General features: G+C 44.7%; 2 protein-coding genes across 2 annotated transcripts; one reads left to right on the forward strand and one right to left on the reverse strand.

Annotated features, from left to right (window-relative positions):
- The first annotated feature begins 1,180 nt into the window (after positions 1 to 1,180).
- LOC108053217 (cytoplasmic dynein 2 heavy chain 1) lies at positions 1,181 to 21,536 on the forward strand. The gene is made up of 25 exons (XM_017135814.2): positions 1,181 to 1,291; positions 1,350 to 1,663; positions 1,921 to 2,005; positions 2,332 to 2,461; positions 2,513 to 2,973; positions 3,168 to 3,696; positions 3,785 to 4,208; positions 4,270 to 6,179; positions 6,264 to 6,480; positions 6,541 to 6,807; positions 6,893 to 7,576; positions 8,044 to 8,226; positions 8,486 to 9,369; positions 12,149 to 12,274; positions 12,338 to 12,472; positions 12,534 to 13,461; positions 13,533 to 13,649; positions 13,957 to 14,070; positions 14,129 to 14,231; positions 15,014 to 15,469; positions 15,531 to 16,860; positions 16,921 to 18,221; positions 18,286 to 19,664; positions 19,773 to 20,078; positions 21,264 to 21,536. Exons 1-25 carry the CDS (start codon positions 1,255 to 1,257, stop codon positions 21,534 to 21,536), a joined length of 12,693 nt encoding a protein of 4,230 aa, XP_016991303.2. The 5' UTR covers positions 1,181 to 1,254.
- On the reverse strand, positions 9,434 to 20,929 carry LOC108053218 (putative mediator of RNA polymerase II transcription subunit 12). Its single transcript, XM_017135816.2, is given in 5 exon segments — positions 9,434 to 11,077; positions 11,080 to 11,578; positions 11,834 to 11,965; positions 14,595 to 14,741; positions 20,714 to 20,929. Coding segments are annotated over 5 exon segments (1,455 nt in total). The 5' UTR covers positions 20,774 to 20,929; the 3' UTR covers positions 9,434 to 10,460.
- Positions 21,537 to 21,820: the final 284 nt, after the last annotated feature.

Consider the following 21,820-nt stretch of genomic DNA (forward strand, 5'->3'; position numbering starts at 1 on the left):
CGCCCGGGATGTGCGGTAGCCTAACTCATAGTTTGCGGAGTTAGTTGGCCTAACTAAGTTTTGCGCCAATTCCGAAAGTTTAGGCACAAGTTGGATCCCCCAGCTCACCGTAAATGCGATTAGAATCAAGAGAACTTTGGCCCAAGTAGCAAAGGGGATATAGAAAATTAATGGCTAACAAAAGAATATTTATTAAAAATATGCATATGCTAAAGGTTTTACTTCAATGAAAGATTGCAGCATCAGTAAAAATAAAAATAAATATATGTATATAAATGCACCCTTAATAGTATTTAAATTTGAATATTCAGTGTCAAAAGGGCAATCCTGTGTGGTAAAATAAATTCGATGGCCTTGGGATATGCCATAGTCCGACCACAAACTGCTCACATCACCTGGTGTCCCCTAAGATAGAGTTGTTACATCTTTGGAAAAGTCATAAACTGGGCTTCTGTCGAATCTGACCATGTCCTTTCCCGAGTCCTTCCTTGTGTTCGTCCCAGCGGGCCGGCAAATGGCATTTGAGCACGCCCGCACAATTCAATTAATGGGCATTCAAATGATATAAACCTGCTGAGGCATTTTTAGTGCAGCCTCCCAGTCGAGTGCTCCGTTTCATTAGCAGGCGTCCAGAGTGAATTGAGGTAATGCCAGGGGATGCATGAACACTGGACAGGGACACTCCCCAACCCCCTACCCTTACTACTCACCCAAGCCATGGCAACTACAACACGTGTCACATGCCCAAAGGCAAACAACAGGTGCAAAGAGAAAAAATACACCAAACACAACAACATCCTTGGTAACAGAAGCCAGTACACTGGGAAAATAGTTCTTGTAAGGCGAAATCGTTATATTATTTATACACATTTTATTACAAAACATTATTCCTTTTTCCATTACCCCTTAAATATTTTAATAATATCATCTTAATTATTAATATTTTTATAGATAATCATCTAAAACTTTTATACCATTAATTGGATTATAATTTAAAAGATCACGGATATCGGAATTTTATTTACATTTTTAGGAATGTTCTTTAAAAATAAATCAAAAAATTAACTTTAAAAAAATGTTCCTACAACAACACTCTTTATTTCTGTGTAGAAACCACCACTTCGTGGCAACCTTGTACAGTTGCCAATGGCAACCGAAAAAGACAACAAATAGTTTGGTTTTGGAAAAGTGAAAGAGTTTCGGTAAAAACTGAAAGTTCTCAAGAGGCGTTGGATAAAGAAAACCTAATCCAAGATGAGCCAGCGCACTAAATTCATTATAAATACTTCCGGTAAGTTTGCGAGTGACTTAACCATAAAATATAATCCTGAAATAACACTACACTTCAGTGGAATACTTCTCTGCCCGATTGCCGGGTGTAGAACTGGACGAACAAACGGCCATGATCCTGGAGTTTCTGGAACAGGAGGAGCAAACGGTCATCTCGGCGGTGCACAGTAAATCTGATGGCAAAATCCGATTCCACCATCGCATACCCAATGAGGAGCTCTGCCTGCTTTTCTACAAGGTGCCGCAGGTGGGACAGAATCACAGGGAAGGTGCTGAGCCCCTGCTGGGCATTTTAACTCTAGAAGGGGGCCTGGTCAAGTCGATTTACAATTCCGTTTCTCGGGTATTCTCGCCCTCTGCCAACTCAGCCCATGTGAGTCCAAGTCTATATGCGTTGTGTGCCGGCCAGTGTAGTGTAGTCCAGTGTAATATTCTACCTGGCTAATTCCCCCACTCGGCTTAACTTGCCATGTTCGTTGTCGCACTCTCTGTAGTCTTAATCGCATTTGCGCATAATTCAATCCAGTCTGCAATTACATTTTGTCAATTATACTTTGCCCTGACCTGCTCACACAACTCGTTTTTTCCAATAGGTTTAGGTTTATTCCTCCCTCTGTTTATTATTTTCAGCGCAGCGAATATGGGCCCGAGCTGAGTGGAATTCTGGAAAACTTGCACCAGAACTTGGGCTCTAGTTTGGGATTGCCACAGAGCGGTGAGTTTTTTTTAACTATATGCATGTCATGAAAATTACATTAGATTCCAGAGAGAAAACATTTTTAAGTGCATAGCAATCAGAATCATATTAAAAACTAGTTTTTTTATATTTTCATTTTTAAAAAGTAATTAATCATTTACATGGTCTTGAAAGTTATATGGATATTTCAATAAATTAAAAAAATGAACACATTATTTATATTCTTGATAGAATTTTTTATTATACCCCAGCAATTTATTAACAATTTTAATAAGTCCCCAAGATAGGTAATGCAAAGCCATATCGTTCCATATTTTAAAAGATTATGTTTTTAATTTTATCAGGCATTACAAGTCTGCGAGATGAGATAAAACATTGGAAACAGAAACTGGGCCAAAAGTCCAGTTCCCGTTTGGACCGAGAGGCAGCTCAAGTATTCATTGGCGTCTTGGAGAATATAGAGAAACAAATCAGGTAAAAAGTAATGAATTATATCACATAGCTAAATTAAATATGCAATCCCAGCACTATTGACGGAACCAATCCGAGTGGTACAATAGAGGACTTTCTCGACCATGCCCACAACAACTTGGATGAATTGTGGCGCCTTCCCTACAATTATCCGCAGCAGCGGATGAGTGATCTCCTGGACATCATTGGCAAGCGGCTGTTGGAGGTCTGTCTGACCCAATTGCTGGCCGAGGACATCTGGAGTCTGAACTCGAGCCACGTCAACAATCTGATGGGTCAGAGCATCGACACGGTGGACGCGTGGATCCAGCTCTGCGACTCCCTCACCCGGCTCTTCTGGCCAAACTACGTGAAGCACCCCTGGTTGGGTGATCCACATTTGCCCAAAAGGGGACAGCAATTTAAGGAGCGACTCAGCGAGATCCGAAGCATCAAAAACCTCTACAAACAGATTGCCACGTTGCTCGATGATGCCGAGCTGCAAGAAATGTTCCAAGAGCAGGCTCCTTTCACAGGTGAGTCTATAAAAGAATTTATTCAGATTGTATTTAAAATAGAAGAAAAGAGTGGTCGGAAATAATTACTTTACGATATTTCCTTTACGATATTTCCGACCCCTCCTTTCTGCGTTGCAAAGTTAGGACTGAAATGGGAGTTTAAAAATTTAATTAATTTCCCAAATAATATAATATTATGATTTCAATTTCAGATTTTAACATCTTCGACACATCCTCGCTGGGGCAGACAAAGTGGCACAAGGCCCTGCAGCACTTTGAGCTGGTCCTTCAGCCGATCGACGAGCGTATTGCCGCCGCCCTCAAGGCTCAATTGCATAACCACCTGAGCAATCCGCGGCAGGTGATCTTCATATTCTCCAAATACGAGACCCTCATCCAGAGACCAGCTGTTCTGGAATTGCTGACCATCGAAAGGGAGCAGTTTCTGCAATCGCTGCACATCCTTTTGCAGGACTTGCGCAAGGCCATGGTAGACTCAAACATGGAACCGGATACGGGTCACCTGTCAGTGATCTGCAATGAGTGCCGCTGGCTGAAGGTGGTGCAGCATCAGATCCAGGAGATCGAGAAGGTCAGTCATTTGATAAGTGGACGCGAGGGCTTCGACAAGATCAACAAGGCGGTGCAGGAAATCAAGGAGGAGACCGAATCCCTGCTGCGCACCAACTTTGAGATTTGGTCAGGACAGTGCTCCACGGCAGTGAAAAGCGGCGAGTTGCGGTGAGTACAGTTTAATGTAAACCCACCATTGATAAATCAAACGTTATACGATTTTCTAACTTATTGACTACCTTAATCACCTTATTAGACTTCGCGACGATCAGGCGGTTGTGAAGTTCGAAAAGGAGGGTCGCCAACTGATGCGTGTGACCTTTAACCCCAAGCTGGTGACCTTCTGCCAGGATGTGCGCGAGTTCGAGAATCTTGGCTATAATGTTCCCCTGGAACTGCGAGCAGCTGCCACCCACGCCGCCAAATACATGTGCTATGCCCGACGACTGCAGCAGATCGCCACGTTCCACAACACAATTGGGGATCGGATGATTCCCTGCCAGCGGCCCATAATGCTGAAGAATGCCTTGGAGCTGCAGCGTTTAGTCCAGAGTGAAACTGTCGCCTGGCAGGACGAATCATCCGTCCAGCGCTACGTGGATATCCTGCAGGCAGCCGTTTCCAGACTCTCCACGGACAATACGCTCCTCGTGGGATATCATGAGCAGGCCAAGAGAACGGTAGGTCTTTATAAAAGTATAACAAATAGTTTCTTAACTTAACATACTTAACCTTTTTCAGGTCATGAAACTCATGTCCACCGATCTGTTTACCCAAAACCAAATCTGGAAGGACGAACTGCGACATCTTCGCGAACTGGTGGCCACTCTGGAGCGTCAGGGTTACACGCACTTGGATGCCTTCAAGCTGCACTGGGATCACCAACTGTACAAAGTGCTGGAATACCAGTATATCCTCGGATTACTTGACATGAACAACAAGCTACCAGACATTCATGTAAAGCTGATTTTGCGACAAAGAGAACTCATCTACAATCCCCCGGAGGAGGAGATTCGGGACTTGTACTTCAGTCAGCTGAGACGCTTTATCGAGAGACCCTGTAACTTCCACGGTCTGTCGGAACACAGTCAAGAGCTCTTCAAATCGATGGTCACTGTAAACCGCCATCACTTTGGACCACTTTACCAAAGGGCAGCTGAATTGTTTGATAAGCTGGAGGACTTTAAGACCATTTGGTTGCCCTGGATCGCTTTGGGATGTGTGGATGTGGAGCAACTGTGTGGGATTCATCTAAACGAAGCCGGGGATTGGGATCGAAATTTCAGGGCCTGCAAACACTTCAGTCAGCAGTTTGCGAAACTTCAGCAGGCAGAGGAGTCCATCGACTGCATAGTGATCAATGTCCTGCCCCTGAGATCGGACATAGAACTCATCAGCAGACGCTATTGGGAGGCTCTGGCCAACAGCTTGAGAACGGCCATCCTCACGGATGTGAGTTTGATCCTGGAATTCCTGCAGAGTGCCCTGCAGTTCCTCCAAAACGTGCCCATGGATGAGGGCAGCATTAGTCAATCGGGAATGAAGTACGAAAAGATAATGACTGAGCTGCCACAGATCGAAAAAACTTTGGAGGCGGTGAAGGAAAAGGATGCCTGTCTCGCAGGTTGGTGCAAGGAAAGAGTCACCGCTCTTTCGGGAATTCTGCAGCAATGGGAGCAGTTGCAACCCCTTCTCGAAAATCATGCAGTTATCCTCCAGCGACAAGTGGACATGATCAAAAACCAGGCAGAGAGTCAACTGCAAAATCTGAAAAACGAGGCGGAAAAATTCTTACTAAGATGGGAATCCACCATAGCCGAACTGGAGGCCAACGAGCACTCCACTCTGGAGGTTTTCAAGGAGCGCAAACTCCACTGGCAGCAGTTGCAGGAAAAGAAACAACAACTTCTAGAAGAGTGCTCCAAATTTAATATGGAATTCCCATCGGAAATGCTTATTCCATTCAAAGAAATCGAAGAGCAAATGGAGCAGCAATCGAAACAATGGCAGGTCTATGATGGATTCCTCACCGAGCTGCAGCCTATACTTCAGGAGGAGTGGGCTATTTACCGGCGACGTCCCTATGTCCTGAACGAATTTATTGGTAAGTGGGAGGGCTCCATCCACGCTTCGATTGATCTGCCCTCCAAGCGAATCCGTCAACAGGTGGAGCGATTTCAATCGGCACTGCCTATCCTACAGCAACTCCAATCGGACTCCTTGAGTGAACGCCACTGGGCCAGAATATTTCAGCTGCTTAATCACAAGAATCCCAAGCCACTGCACTCCATAATCCTTCAGGATATCTTGGAGGACTTTGATGCCCTGCAATTGGCTGCCCAAGAGATCGGCAATATAGTCAGACAGGCTTCGAGTGAACAGATTGTGAGACAGGCTCTAATCGAGCTGGATCAGTGGTCAGTCACAGCACAATTGAAATTAATCACTAGGACGGATGCCTCGGGTCAGAGTGTCTCCCTGATCAAGGACTACCAGGAGGTGCTCAACAAGATCGGGGACAACCAATCCTTGTTGCAATCCGCCAAGAACTCAGCTGCTTTCGATAGCTTTTCAGATCAGGCGGAGCTTTGGGAAAGTCGTCTCAACACGTTGGACGCACTTCTTAGCAGCTTGAATCACTCCCAGCGTCGGTGAGTTAAATATTTGATACATTTATTACAATAATGCTTAGTTATTTGTAACTATATATAAATAAATATTGTGAATTTTTCCAGTTGGGTTTACTTGGAGCCTGTCTTCGGATCTGGAACCCTGCAACAGGAGCAGGCACTTTTCAAGCGCATCGACAAGGACTTTCGTTTCGTGATGCGGGAAATTGAAATGGATCCGCGGGTCACTTCGCTGACGAAGATAAACAACATCAGCACCATTGTCAATGCACTGGAGACCCAATTGGCCAGGTGCCAGCAAAACCTGATGAGCTACATAACAGTAAGTGGTTTATGCAATCCAACAAATCGCAGATATCGGTATATATAATCCTCTTCACAGGACAAGCGCAACTCCTTTCCCCGCTTCTACTTCCTGGGCGATGATGATCTACTAGAGCTGCTTGGACAGGCCAGCAAGGATGCGGATGTCATTCAGCGACACATCCGCAAACTGTTCCCCGGCTGCCACAGCCTCAGCATCCGGCAGGTGCCCCCTAATCCTGCCTCATCCTCCGATGTCAATCAGTACAGCATTATGGCCGTGCACAGTGCCGAGGGCGATGAGCTCAAACTAAGCCAGCCCGTTGAGATGAAGGGCGACATCGAGGTGAGTCACTCGTCCTAAACTGCAATATTGAACTTTAAGTTAAATATATTAAATATTTATAAAATTCTCAAATAACTTACTACAGCGCTGGCTTAATCAACTGGTGACGGTGGTGCAGGACACTCTACGTGATCAGATCTACGAGTGCTTCACCAGCACCACCGGCGGAAGTGATAACCTCAGTGAGAAGATCCTCAAAAACTATGCCAGCCAGGTGTTGGCCACGGCCCGAGCCCTCCACTTCACCCGCCAGACGGAGCAGGCCATCGGTGGCATGTCCTTGGGAAAACTGCAGCAACAGTTAAAGGATGAAATCACCCATTTGGCCGCCCTGAAACACAAATCCCAAAACGGAACCCTGATAAGTCTCAAGTTAAGAGCCCTCCTCCTCGACTTAGTGCACTACTCCAGTGTGGTGGAGCAGCTCCAGAAACACAATGTGGTCCACACCAGCGACTGGCACTGGCTGTGTCAACTCAGATATTACCATGGAAAGATGGGCGGCACATCGGGCGGCGTTAATACCAATCGACAAGTTTACGTCCGCATGGTTTATGCCGAATTTGAATACGCCTACGAGTTCCTGGGCCAGGCCAGCAAGTTGGTCCACACGCGACTCACCCACCGCTGCTATCTCATCCTCACCCAGGCCATGCACATGGGTCTGGGGGGTAATCCCTTTGGTCCGGCCGGCACCGGAAAGACCGAGTGCGTCAAGGCCCTGGGGGCCATGTTGGGCCGCTTGGTGTTGGTTTTCAATTGCGACGAGGTGAGTAAGGGTGCACAGTCAAGATAAATGGGTGCCAAGTGCACCTAAATATCAAATATAATTGCTTTAAATGTTGTTTTTAAACTTTCCCTTTAAGATGAACATTCTTTTTAGTTACCAAGGATTTTTTTGTATATATGTTTTTGCTTAGCATAAATATAATAGTTAAAAGAATACTTATATTTACAAAAAATTGTATTTCTTAGAGCAACTTAAAAACTTTATGAAGGAAGGTTATCTTCATGGATATTTTTTAAAAGGAAACCCTATAAATATAAAGAGTTTATTTATTTATTCAAAGTAATTCTAGTTAAAAAAGTTTAAAAACTTATTTTATAAAGTTTGTAGCAAATTAAAAATCTTAATTAATTTTTATAAAATATTTGTAAGTACATAGATATTTACGTTTTTTTCGAGTGCATAATAATGCCCCTGCTATACGTCATAATGCCATGGTTTGTTTGCAGAATGTGGACACCGAGTCCATGAGCCTCATCCTCACTGGGCTGGCCCGCTGCGGGGCATGGGGCTGCTTTGACGAGTTCAACCGGCTGCAGGAGGCCACTCTGTCGTCCATCTCCATGCTGATCCAGCCCATCCAGAGCGCCCTGAAGGAGCGGGCAAACAGCGTCCAGATTGGCGAGCGACAGGTGAGCAGGATGAGTTATGGAACGGGTCGAAGTTGAAATTGGTGTGACAAGAATAATGGCTCGATTGGTTGGGTTGGCTTACAGTTACCACGTTTCGGGTGGTTTTATAGATGTGCTGGTTTATTTGTGACTTATAAAATTCTGAGATTATGAAACTATTAAATTAAAATTTTTCTTGTTCTGGCAACCTTTCCAGTTGAGTTTATCTAAAGTAAATCTTTAGCAAAACCATCAATTGAAACTGTTTTTCTTTTTTTAGGTCCAACTCAACCAGCACTGTGGCATATTTGTCACCTTGAATCCGGCTGGTGCGGAGTACGGTGGTCGTCAAAAGCTGCCCGGCAACATTCAGGCTCTATTCCGACCTATTGTTATGCAGCAGCCGGAGCCCGGGGAAATCGCCCGGGTTATGCTCTTTGTCGAGGGCTTCTCCGAAGCCTCCTCCATTGCATCCCGCATCGTGGAGCTGTTCGATTTATGCGGCAAAATGCTATCCGCCCAGCGGCACTACGACTGGGGACTCCGAGAGTTAAAGACAGTACTTCTGGTGTGCGGTGAGGGTTTGAGGGGGCAATTAACCGACGAAGGAAACACCGATGCCAACAAAGAGATGTCTGTGGTGGTGCGATGCTTGCGCTCGTCCACCATGTCCAAGTTGGCCCCTCATGATGTCAGTCGATTTGAGATGCTGCTGCGGAATGTTTTCCCGGAGATTGGCAGTTCGCCGGCGCCAGAAACCCAGCTCCATCAATCTCTATCCGCCGCCTTTGTACAACTGGGACTGTGCCGCAGCGAGAGGCAAATTGAAAAGGCCCTGCAACTGCACGAGCAGCTCCAAAAACGGATGGGAGTGGTGTTGGTGGGGCCGCCAGGATGCGGAAAGTCCACCGTCATGGCCCTCCTTAAACAGGCTCTGAGTGGAGCCCAACTGAGAGTGCACACCATCAGTCCGAAGTCCATGAGTCGCGTCCAATTGCTGGGTCGCCTGGATGCCGATACCCGTCAGTGGCAGGACGGAGTACTCACCCACACGGCGGTGGCGGTCAATCAGGAGCCATCCCAAGTCCACTCGTGGATCGTTTGCGATGGCAGCATAGATCCCGAGTGGATAGAGGCACTCAACTCTGTTCTGGACGATAACAAGTGAGTAAAATTTAGTTACAAAATATCTGAGAACCAGTAAAAACCCTTCATATACAACTTGATATCATGTTTTAGCAATACTTGATTGCTGCTTATATTTCGCTTTTGTTTTTGCGCATAAATTCGTAATAATTATTTCGCGGCTGGCCATACTATATCATTATATCATATAGGTATACAGTTATCGTTATATCGTATTGTAGATCGTATCATCCTAAACTTGCATATATTGTATCGTCTATCACTTAGCGACTAAACAAAATACGTACAGACCTAAAAAACAGAGAAATGCTTTAAACGACGATGACATAAACAAATTATGACGGGGAAGCCCACTAAAGTAACGTATTGCGAATTGCGTAACGCAACATAATACGTATCGGCATTTTTCAAATGGCGTCTACTTAACATACACAAAAATGAACATGGGTGTGTTTCAGTGCGAGTCTGTGCGTTTAAGATGTTGGCACACATCCTTGAGAGTTGTGACTACCACAGGATAATTAGGGAAATTATACGGTTACAGAGAGAATAAAGATTCAATATAAATAGAATCTTGTACAGTTTTTGCATGAAAATATTTACCGATTGTCTACCAAAGTTACATATTATAGACAAATTGATACAAAAATGTTATGTAACAAGTTTAAGGACAAGTTTTCAAATGTGTATTAAATCCCATGGTGCATTTTATCACATGTTATCATTAGAGGATCTATAAGAAGTTGAAAAATGGTTAATAATTATATATGGCCTTAAAAAATTTGCAATCGAATTAAATGGATAGTTAATGTACTAATACATTTTTAAAATTTGGGTTAAAAACTTAAATCATTTTATATCATATTGTTTCCCTAATGAATTCTTGTGGGATTAGTAGTGAGCTATAATTGGGATTATACAAAAATTGTACTAGGCTTTCACACAAATCTATTTGTGATCCCGCATTTCTAGCAACGTAGTACAATTGGTAAAAGGGATTTAAAATCACATAACTAATTAGATCACAACTCCAGGCGTGTGTGCCCTCAAACTTTCGGAAGCGTTTAGCTGGCTAGACAGTTGAGCTTAGGACTACAGGTGAGAACCTCTCACTGCGGTGCATGTTGCAGTTGCTGTGGCGGGGCAGGTTGCTGTTGCTGCTGCTGTTGTTGCTGGTGTGTGGCAGGTGGCGGGGGGCGGCAGCGGCGGCAAGGCCAGCGAGGGGGCGGGGGCGGTGGCGGCAGCGATCGCATGTGTTGCATGTGCGCTTGGGGAGCCATATGCTGGAACATGTTGCAATGCTGCTGCTGCTGGAGATGATGTTGCTGCTGCTGCTGCTGTTGTTGCTGATGGGCACTGAAATGGTGCTGCTGCTGCGGCGGTGGCTGGGCGGGATTTACATCGGGCCCGGTCTGGAGTACGATCTCCGGTTCGAGGTTGATGACCATTTCGGAGTCATCCTGCTGCTGCTGGGGATTCCTCAGTGAGGCCAAAGCCGCCGCCTGAGCGGCTGCCATCGCCGAGGCGGAGATATCCTGGCCATACTCCTGCTTAATGCCATTCGGTGGACCCGGGTACAGACTGGCACTGAGGTTCTGATGCAGGATGGGATGACAGAGCTGCGGCATCAGCGTCACTCCAGCGATCGGCAATGCGGGATGGCCGAAACTCCGAGGCGGGTAGAGTTGCTGCAACTTGTTGAGCTGCTGCAGGTGCGTGGCATGGGCGGGGGCGTGGCCAACTGAGTGAGTTGGCTGGTCATCATCCGGTTTCGCTGATGCGCCAGCTGGTGACTCAGCTGCTGCTCCTGGAGATGCGTGGGCGGAGGTTGCTGATGCTGCTGCTGTTGCTGCTGCTGCACCTGCTGGTGTTGCTGCAACTGCTGCTGCTGCTGCAGCAGTGGCGAGGGCTGCTGTCCTTGGGGCGGGGTTGGTGGCACACCCACCTCGGGCTTTACCACAGGCACTGGCGGTATCATGGCCGCGAATTCCGGCGGCAACTGCGTCGGATCCGTGACCAGTAAACCCTTCTTGCGATCCTTCCGGATCTTATCCCTCAGCTTTTCCAGCTGCCTGAAGGCCTCGTTGGCTCTTCGCGCCTTCTTTCTATCCCTATCACGTTCCTGTTCCAGCCTCCTGTACTCCGGATTCATTCGCTTGATCCGTTTTCTCTCGCGGTCTCGCTCCCTCTGGATCATCTTCAGTCGCAGCTCCTCCTCGGGGGTCAACTGCAATCGGAGATGGGAAAAGAAGGGGAAGTCATATTAAAGCACAGTGTTCGGGGCCACAGAAACTGTGGGAGTTTGTCTGGTTGGTTCGGAGGGTGCGAAAAGTGTCAACGGTCCCGGGATCTTCTAAGCCCCTACCCCCTAATCTCAAGCCATGTGAGTGTGTGTGTGTCGTGTAATTCGAGTGTTCGAGTATGGGATAATGTTTAAAGATAATATTGAATATTGGAAAAATGCTACGTTAGCACGTCGTGCCTTCTTGCGGAATCGATCGCGCTCGCGTTCCATTCGCCGGTACTCGGGATTGAGGCGCTTGATCCGCTTCCTCTCGCGATCCCGCTCCCGCATGATGAACTTGTGGCGCGCCTCCTCCTCGGGGGTCATCAGCTGAAATTACAGAGAGAGTGGTTGGTTGGCAAACGGCAGTCAGCAGAGGGGGTCGTGTCTCGATCTGAGTCTGAATCTCGGGCAGTGTTCTTGTGTGGCTAATCATTGGTCTTATGGGGTATGGTGTTCTCCTCTAGTCTTGTCTTGAAACCACATATAAATATCTGAATGAAACACTTTCAGGCTTCTGACTTTGCCGTCCGGCTGGAGGATTCAATTTGGAAGCAATGTCAACTTTATTTTCGAAACAGACGATGTGCGACATGCCTCACCGGCAACAATTTCCAGGATGGGTATTGTGAACATGAGGTGGGTCTTGTTAATTGATTTTATGTACCTATCAATTTTTAATATTTTATTTATTGTTAAAAGCTTCGATTACTATCCTGCCAAAGAGATACTTAAACATGAGCTATCAAAGGAACCGTATGGCGATCTATTGCAGAATTACGTGGATGGCAATTTTCACTATGCTGTGGAATGGCTGGACAGTCAACTCTTATTAAGGTAAGTTTATCGTATTACAAAGAAAGATTTCAAAATATATATTTTTTGTATACTATAACAGTCATCTACCCGGAATTAATCGTGCCCACCTCATTCGCTCGCTTCTGTTACAACTCCATGGCTCCCAATCTCTAGAGGAATATGGGGCAGCTACTCTTCGTGCATTTTTTGGTTACATACCCAACGAACGGCAGCGGGAGTTTGCCCAGATGATATTAAAACGCGCTAATCTCTACATAGCCAATCCTAACTACGCTGAACTGACTTACTATGATAGCCGAAGAAATTCCCTTGAGCAATACCCAGTGGATGCGATGGAGATACCAGAGAAAGGCTCTCAATTAATAATTACATCCTACATGAAATCGTATTTGGACATATTAGAAACCCTCCTGAAAACTCAGGGCAATAGAGTTGCGCCCTTTATGTTGATAGGTCCAAGTGGCTCGGGAAAAACCCTGCTCCTTCAAAGAGCAGTGCTGGAGAACTCTGGCTACCAATTGGCTACCATTAATTGTTCCACTCAACTCACTCCCAGTTACATTTTGCACACTTTAAGGACGCACTGCGTCACTGTAAGTGGAATCAAGGGGAGAGAGTACCGACCGAAACAAGCGAGATTAGTGCTCTTTATGAAAAACTTGGACCTCTGCCAGCAGGATTCTTGGGGAGCCTGTGAAGTGGTCGAGCTACTGCTTCAACTGGCTCAACGAGGTGGCTTTTACGCGGAGAATCTCGAATGGATTGGCGTTGGCGGGTTGCAAATATGCGCCTCCATTAGCGGAAATCCTGGAAAAATCGCACCGCGCTACTTTGCCATCAATCAGTTTGTGCGAGTTTCACGACCCACCAGCCAGGATATGCTGGAAATCGTCCAACGGCGATTGGAACCTCTTTTGGAGGAGCACTTCAGGGGTTTAGCCAATCGAGGAGGATACGGGGTCAATTTGCAGCACGTCAGCGAGAGTCTGATGGAGTGTTTCGAGAAGGTTGGTGCCCTCACCTCGCTTGATGGAATTCATCATCGCAGGGCCTCCTAATTGACTTTACCCTCTTTTAGCTGCAGGCGACTTTCACCACTGCGGGAGGCAGGCAGGCTCACTACCAGTTCAGCCCCAAATGCATCATGAAGCTGCTGGACTCCCTTGTCTTCTTTCCCGCCACTGATTTTAACGAGGTATGTTTGCAGTGAGAGAAAGTATGGGGAAGGTACGTCCCTATATACGAAAGAGCTGTTTAAATTAATTATTTTGAGGACAGTTCCGTAATTATCTTTAAAAAGAAGAAATAATATTTTAAATAAATCAAAGCTAACAAATATAAATACAATTTTAGACACAATTCATAAAGATAATCATATAACATATTTCAAAATTAAAATTTCGAATGCTGATGATAGCATGTTGCTTATGCCTTTTGCAAAATTTGACATATTTTCTCTCAGTGTATGCCTAATCAGACAGAAAATGTTCGTTTCGTTTTAGGCTCTCTACTGCGAGCTTTTAGGCATGTTCCGCGATAGATTGATTAGCGAAGAGCATGTCCAGCAGTTCGAGGCTATACTCAAGCAAACGATGCGCAAATACTACGGCAAGGAGGTGAGTTTAGCTCGGATTTGCCAAATGGAAACAAAGCTAATGAACACGACCATTTCAGAAAGTATTTTTCGTGCCCAAGTCGCCAAAGTCGCAGGGTCAACTCCATTGCCTAACCCATGACGAATGGTTGGAGGAAGTTCAGAGACAGGTGACCATTTGCAGTAAGTATCGAATAATATTTTACATAAATTGTAAGTCAGATTATACAATAAATTCTGCCCCAACTGATTCTGTTCTACACAATGGTCACTAGAATTGACAAAATTATTTTTCGAAGTTTTAAATAAGTCCTGCTATAGATTAAGCTTAATAGCTATTTTTAGACAAAATCCAAATGGCCATGTTAAATTAAATTTGTAAGAAAATATTTAAAAAGGAATCTTTAAAGCCCTCTTACACCCTATTAATAAATTCAATGTCAGAGTTCTGCTCACGCATCAGTTGAAGTTGCCCGGAGTTAATTCCGCAGTTTCAAGACAAGAGGAGGAGATGGATGATAATTTGGGGTAATCGGGGATAACTACACTGGGCCTGGGCGTCAGCTTGCGAAACCGATCCCGCTCGCGTTCCATCTGCCGGTACTCGGGATTCATGCGCTTGATCCGCTTCCGCTCTCGATCCCGCTCCCTCATGATGAACTTTTGCCGCGCCTCCTCCTCGGGGGTCATCCACTGAAAGTACACAGAATCATCGAATTTCGTCTGAGCATCGTTTCTAGTTAAAAGGTATTGCAGTTGATAGGGAAAAACAGAGGTACAGAGGCCAACTTCAATGATGTCTCATGAGAGAGCTTTAAATGGGGGAGGTAATATAATAAACTTCTTTAATTTAATAAGAGTTAAAAGGTAAAAAAATAGTATGTACTTGAAATAAAAACTAAATAACTTACATACACTTGTTAAATAATTGTTATTTAATAATTATAACTATGGATATTTAACAGATACCGAAAGCTACACCATCTCGGCTCCCATCACAGAAGAGCTCCTTAATAACACTGCTAGAATAACAAGAGTTCTATCACGAACCGATGCCCACATGCTTATTTTGGGGCAATCTGGTGGAAGACACCTGGATGCCATTTACACGGCGGCCACTTTTCTGGAGGCCAAGGTGCTAACTCTTCAAGGGGGACCCTCCTACGATCTCTCCGAGTTCTACAACGATCTTAAAGTGGCCATGCAGACGGCTGCCTTGGAGCAGCAGATGAGCTACTTGCTCATCGAGCATTGCTGGCTGACTTATGTGCCGGATATTTTGAAACCCATAGAAGCCCTGCTCGAGGGAAGCGAAATCTTGGAGCTTTTCGGCGATGATCTAGAGACGGTGGCCAGTACTCTAAAGCAAGCGGCACAGCTGGAGGGATACCAAGAATCTCTGGGGACATACTTTATGAAGCGTAAGTTTAATATATAATATATAGTATTTCCATTTTTTAAAAGAGTATTTCCCCTTTTTAGGTGCCCGTGAGAATCTTCACATCATTCTAGTCCTGGATCCCAGTAGCTCCAAGGTGCAGGACTACTTCAACAATTTCCCTGCCCTGCATCGTCAGATGGATTTGCTGTATATTAGAGCAGAATCCAGGGAAACCCTCGCCAACTTGCCCAAACAATATATCGAATTGTTAAACGAGTCAGTGGCAGGCGGCGGAAATGGGCGTGGCAAGGTGCCCGCCTGCAGTCACTTCGCGGACATATCGGATGAATTGCCTTCAGATCAGCCATCCCAAAGATATTACCAACTCATCTGCAGCTATTTCCACATGTACAGCAATGAGGCCAATGAAATCGACCAGAGACTGGGCAAACTGCAAATGGGAGTGGACAAACTGGCCTCGGCTCACGCCTTAGTGGATACCCTAAAGTCCAATGCAGCAGCTCAGGAACAAGCATTGGGCGAAAAGCGACAACTAGCTAATGAAGCTCTGGAAATGATATCATCCACAATGAGAAATGCCAATGAACAAAAATCCAGCATGCTGGAACTGAAACAACAGACGCAAAAGAGCAGCGAACAGTTGAAAGTCAGACAAAAGGAAATCCAACAGGAATTGGCAGAAGTGGAACCGATTTTGGCTGAAGCCAGTAATGCAGTGGGTCAGATCAAATCGGAAGCTCTATCCGAAATCAGATCTTTGCGGGCTCCGCCAGAGGCTGTGAGGGATATTTTGGAGGGCGTGCTGCGATTAATGGGCATCCGAGACACTTCCTGGAACAGCATGAAGACATTTTTGGCCAAGAGGGGTGTAAAAGAGGATATAAGATCATTGGATCCAGCTCGAATTAGTCCGGAAAACTGCGAAGCCGTGGAAAGATTACTCAAGGCCAAAGGTGATTCCTATGAGTCCAAGAACGCGAAACGTGCCTCGGCAGCAGCTGCTCCGTTGGCCGCTTGGGTGCAGGCAAGTGTTCGATATTCCCGGGTGATCCAGAGCATCAAGCCCCTCGAACGGGAGCAGAATGAATTGCAGAAGAATCTGAATGCTGCCGAGGACGAAATGCAAGAGTTGGCCAGTGGACTGGACGATGTGGATAAGAGGGTTAAGCAGCTGTCGGCCAAGTTGCAGACCTACACCCAAGAAGCAGCGGTGCTGGAGCTGAAACTCCAGGAGGCCAGTGGAACCTTGCAGGCGGCAGAGCTCTTGGTGGGTAAACTAAGCGCGGAATATGCCACCTGGAGTGATCAGTTGGCGGAGCTAAAGAAGGCCCACAAGACACTGGATGGTAAGACCCTATTGATAGCCATGGCTGTTAATTACTATGCGGGATTGGGCCTGGAACAGAGAAGGTGAGTTATTTAGGTACTTCATTAGGCATTTTATATCTTATGATTGTCTTATTCTCAAAGTTCTTCCCTTAAACGCCTTTCGGAGGACTTCCATCTGCCCTCCAACTTCGATCTCCGCGGATCGCTGCTTACGGAGCAACAGCAGATTATTTGGGAGAGTCAGGGACTAGCACGCGATGCCCAAATCATCGAGAGTGCTGCTCTTCTTAGGGAGATACTATCTCTACCCTATGGAGCCTGTCCTATTCCCCTACTTTTGGATCCCACACAAACAGCAGCCGAGTGGCTGATGGCCCATCTCAAAGGAAGCGGTAGAGCCTGCGAGTTGACCACCCACGGAAATGAAAGGTTATCCTATCAGTTAGAACTAGCAGTACGTTTTGGAAAGACTCTATTGGTCACCGATTGCGAGCAACTGCGTCCTCCAATCTTGCAACTCCTCCAGGGTCATATTTATGTGAGATTCAACAAGCGACAATTAGCCATTGGCTCGAAGTTGGTGGATCTCCACGAGAGTTTTCAATTGGTTCTGATAAGTAAATCGGATCGTTTGGATTTACCAGTAGAGCAGAAGAGTCAACTTAACGTTCTGAGATTTACGGTTACAGCAGCTGGTTTGGCCGATCAACTAATGTCCAAAGCTATTGTCTTACAAAATGCCGAATTGGAGCAGCAGAGGATAGAGTTGCTTCAAAAGGAGGGAGATCTTCTCAAGCAGCGAATGGAAATGCAGGACAAACTCCTCGAACAGCTCTCAAAATCAGAAGGAGATATCCTACGAAATGAACAACTTTTGGCTAGTTTGAATGAGGTCAAACTAAGCAGCGCGCAAATTGATGAGGCTCTTAAACAAAGTGGAACAATTAGGGAAACTCTTCTCGCCCAATTTGGTTCCCTAAGGGATCTCTGTTCCAAGGCCTCTGGATTTTATGCAGGTCTCATTCAAGGTTATGAGTTATCTGCCTTGGTCTTTATAGAACTATTTTTGGGAGCACTTTCCAAAAATCAGCGAGACGAGTCGAAGGTCTACGAATTACTAGTGAGAAGTGTTTACATGAATTTAGCAAGAGCAACATCCAGAGAAAGTCAGCAATCCTTATCCCTGTGGGTTTGTCATCAGGCATATCCCGATAAATTAAGCACAAAAGAATGGGAGTTGTTTGTGAACAATTTCATGGGATCATCAGATGGCAGTTTGCTCTTAAGCCAGCTGGGAAAACTGCCCGACTGCATGACCAAGGAGGCCCAATTAAAGCTGGCTATGTTGCTGCAATTCTTTCCGGATTTACGAAGCAAACTGCAGTTGGAAAAGGATTATATCTGGCGAGGATTTATTGAGGCTCAAGCGGATGATGTGCTGCGTAAGTTGAAGAAATGGTTTAATTAATATTTTTTCCTTAACCGGAATTGCTTTTAAACTTACAGCTGCCTTGGGTTCCAGTTTCCAGCGCGTACTTATTGCTCAGATTTTCCGCCCCGACTTGATGCTTCATCAACTGCGAAAAGTGAGCAGTGATCTGCTGGGAATCTCCCCAGATGCATCTACACAACCCTCTGTGGAACAGTTGCTGCAACAAAGCAGCTGCGATCGCCCCATTTTAATGATTAGTCAGGCCGAAAATGATCCTACCACCGAGTTAAGAAAGTGGGCCAATCAAAAGTACAGGGAAATGGCCATTGGAAAAGGTGCAGAGAAGAGAGTTCTTTCCGAAATGCGACAGGCTGCCTTAGATGGCCACTGGTTGTGTGTGAAGAATGTCCATCTGGTGCCCGAATTCCTAACCCAAGTGGAAAGGGAACTGAGTGAAATTCAAAAGTCAAAGGACTTTCGTTTGTGGCTGCTGTGTGAATCCACTGCAGGATTTTCCGAGTCTGCCATCTTTAAATGCCTTAAAGTGCGGTATGAGCAACCCAAAGGACTCAAGCAAATTGTTATGCGTTTGCTTCAGAACTACGCAGCTGAACAAGATCAAAGTTTCAAAAACCAGCCAAAGTCTCTCAAGATGCGACTGGTTTATTTTATTCTGACGGCAGTACTCCAACAAAGGCGTCAATTTATACCGCAAGGTTGGTCGAAATACTACGAGTTCGGTGAGGCGGATCTCAAAGCGGCTTTGGGTATTCTTAAATGGATGGATCAGCAACTAAATTCTGGAAAATGCGATTGGTTGCTCTTGCAACGTCTGAGTGAAGCTCTGGCTTTTGGTGGAAGAGTTAATAACCTGAGGGACTTGGAGATACTAAGAAGCTATCTAAATCAGTTTTGTTCGGCGGATGTTTTGAGCAATCGCTGGTCTCCACTTGGATTATCCCTATCCATACCCACCAGTAGTCAACTGCAAGACTACTATGCAGCATTGGAAAAGCTGCCCGAAATAGATGAGCCCAGTATGTATGGTTTGGCCAATCAGGCACAACAACAACGTGAAATTGAACAGGCTAAAAGAGTTATCAAGGAACTAAGGGGTCTGCACTATGGTAGCGGATCAGCTGGGGATTCAGGAGGATCGGGACAATCCAGAGGAAGTGATCAACTCACTGATCGTCAGAAGCTCGAGCAGCAAATTAAACCACTTCTGAATCTGTGGAGGAAACTAGCTGGGTCCTGTACAATAATGCAAACAGTTAAGGAGGCGAAAGCTGAATCCGGGGAATCCCCGTGGTCACTGTTTGTGCTGGCTGAATTGAAAGTGGGTGCAGATCTATATGGTATTGTTCACCAGACTCTGTCCCAGATGCATGCTTGGCTCAAGGACTCGCAGGACGTGGATGGCCGCACTCTGAGGGCCTTGGCAGAACAACAGGTATGGTTATTTACTGGAATGTATCAGGATCTTGCTAACTAAATTATTTAGTTTCAATCTGACTCTTCGGAACTTTAACTGATACTGATAATGGATTTTTTTCCCTAGATTCCTGCCAGTTGGCTGAAAGTATGGAGTGGTCCTGGTAGCAGCAGTGCCGTGGACTTTTTGAGAGCCCTCATTATTCGAGCCCAGGCTGCCGAGCTGCGTTTTCGGGAGCAACTGGCTCTGGAATTCGGCGAGGAAATCAATCTGATCCAAGTGTTTAACTGTGAGAACCTTTTGGCCTGCTTAAAGCTGCTGCAGTCTCGCAAGTTGGCCGTTTCAACGGAACGTCTGGAGCTCCAAACTTGTGGGCCACAAAATTCGGATGGCGATTCCCTGGGAGCAATTCTCAAACTGGCGCCTTTGAAGGTAAGTAGAAGATATGTTTAGACGGTCTTTAAGCAAATAACTCATTGAAATAACACAGCCAAATTAACAAAATTCTTCTTAAAATTGTAAAATCAAACTGGTTAAAAATTTTGTTAGGAAATCATTTCATGTATTGGAAAATATTAAATATTTGACCGTTTTGAATAGGAATCAATTTAGAGAACGAATTTTATATGCTATATTCTAGTAATGTCAACCAAATGCTTAATTAGTTTATATGATTTAAGATATTTCAAATATTATTGGACTCTAAGGCCGAATTATCTTCTCATTTTATGGTATATTTTTAGTAACAAGTATAATCAATAAGGATAAGTGTAAACATAACAACACCAATGCTTTAGAAATAGATCATTAGGTTGTTTTCAAAGATAATTCAATATAATTTGGCAGACTGTTTAGTATTGTGATTGATATTTGGCATACATATCTACATATGAGTTTGTCAGTTTAAGTGGTGACACTACATCCCATAGTGGCAGTGATTATTCAAAAACAGATCCTGAAAGATATATCTATATACTGTTGGCATCCTCTCTCCTCCCCCTCCCCCATCACCAGCTTTTCTTTTTAGCTTCTCTGCGTCTTCTCGTCTTCTTGTCTTTGTGTCTCACCTTCCCCATTTTGGCCATAAAGTGGGTCTCCATCGCCGTCTCCATTCTGGCCGTTTCCATGGCGCCCGTTTCCGTTATCCTATGCCTCCTGTTTCCGGTTGCCCGTGCTTCACGTTCAATGCATCGAAATTGACCAATTTCTCCCGTTCTATTCAGTTTTCTTTCTCACGCCGCTTTTTTTTTTTGTTTTTGATTGACATTCCGGCACTAGAGGTGGAGAAACATCGATGGTAGTTCATCGCATCGATATTTGCAAAACATAGGTATATCGATGTATGGTTGGGCGTCATCGATGTTTTGCCACACTTAAAATTCAAATGAAATGGTTGCTGTATTCGCTATATGCTAGCAGGTGTGAAACTCTGCTCATGGAAGATATAAGTAAAATTAAGTGGTTCTCAGATACAACGCTAGATGTCGCAGAAACAATATCGATGCTTGTAAAAATTATCAAATTATAAATTTGTATACAAAAATAGTATTACAAAAGCAATAATTTTTTATATATTTATTTAGAATCGAAAATAATATTTGTGACTATCCGTTGCAGATTGATGGCGCCAAGAGTGGAATGGAAAAATCAAATCCCTTTTACATCAGCTACAAAATAAAGGAAGATGCTAATATTGCGAGTGCCAGTTCCTCAAAGTATGGAAAAAATTCTTTATATCCGACCCAAAGAAACGAATCCAATCCCAAGTTGCCCCTATATTCTCGGAGCAGTCGGGATAAGTTGATTTGCCACCTTAATGTGGATATGGTGACGGGCACATCGGAACAGATTCTCTTGGCCGGAACCGCGCTGATCGTCGAAGATTACTAGAAAAAAAGCAATACAAAATATCAATTATATTAATATAAAGAAAAAACAACTTATACCAAAGGCGACATATGTGTGGACATAATAAAATCCTTAATTAACTCAAGAGTATAACAATATACAAGATTGTTAAAATAACGTTAACATAAAATATAAAATAAAATATTAAAAATATTGAACTGTTTTTAAATACTTTTTCTATTTATTTATTTTATATATTCTGTTTCAAAAAGAACGGTAGGTATTAAAAGTATTAAGTAGTTTACAAAAAAGAGTATTTCGTAACT

This window comes from Drosophila rhopaloa, unplaced genomic scaffold (assembly GCF_018152115.1).
Source record: "Drosophila rhopaloa isolate 14029-0021.01 unplaced genomic scaffold, ASM1815211v1 contig_2, whole genome shotgun sequence".
In the NCBI taxonomy this organism is placed as follows: domain Eukaryota; kingdom Metazoa; phylum Arthropoda; class Insecta; order Diptera; family Drosophilidae; genus Drosophila; species Drosophila rhopaloa.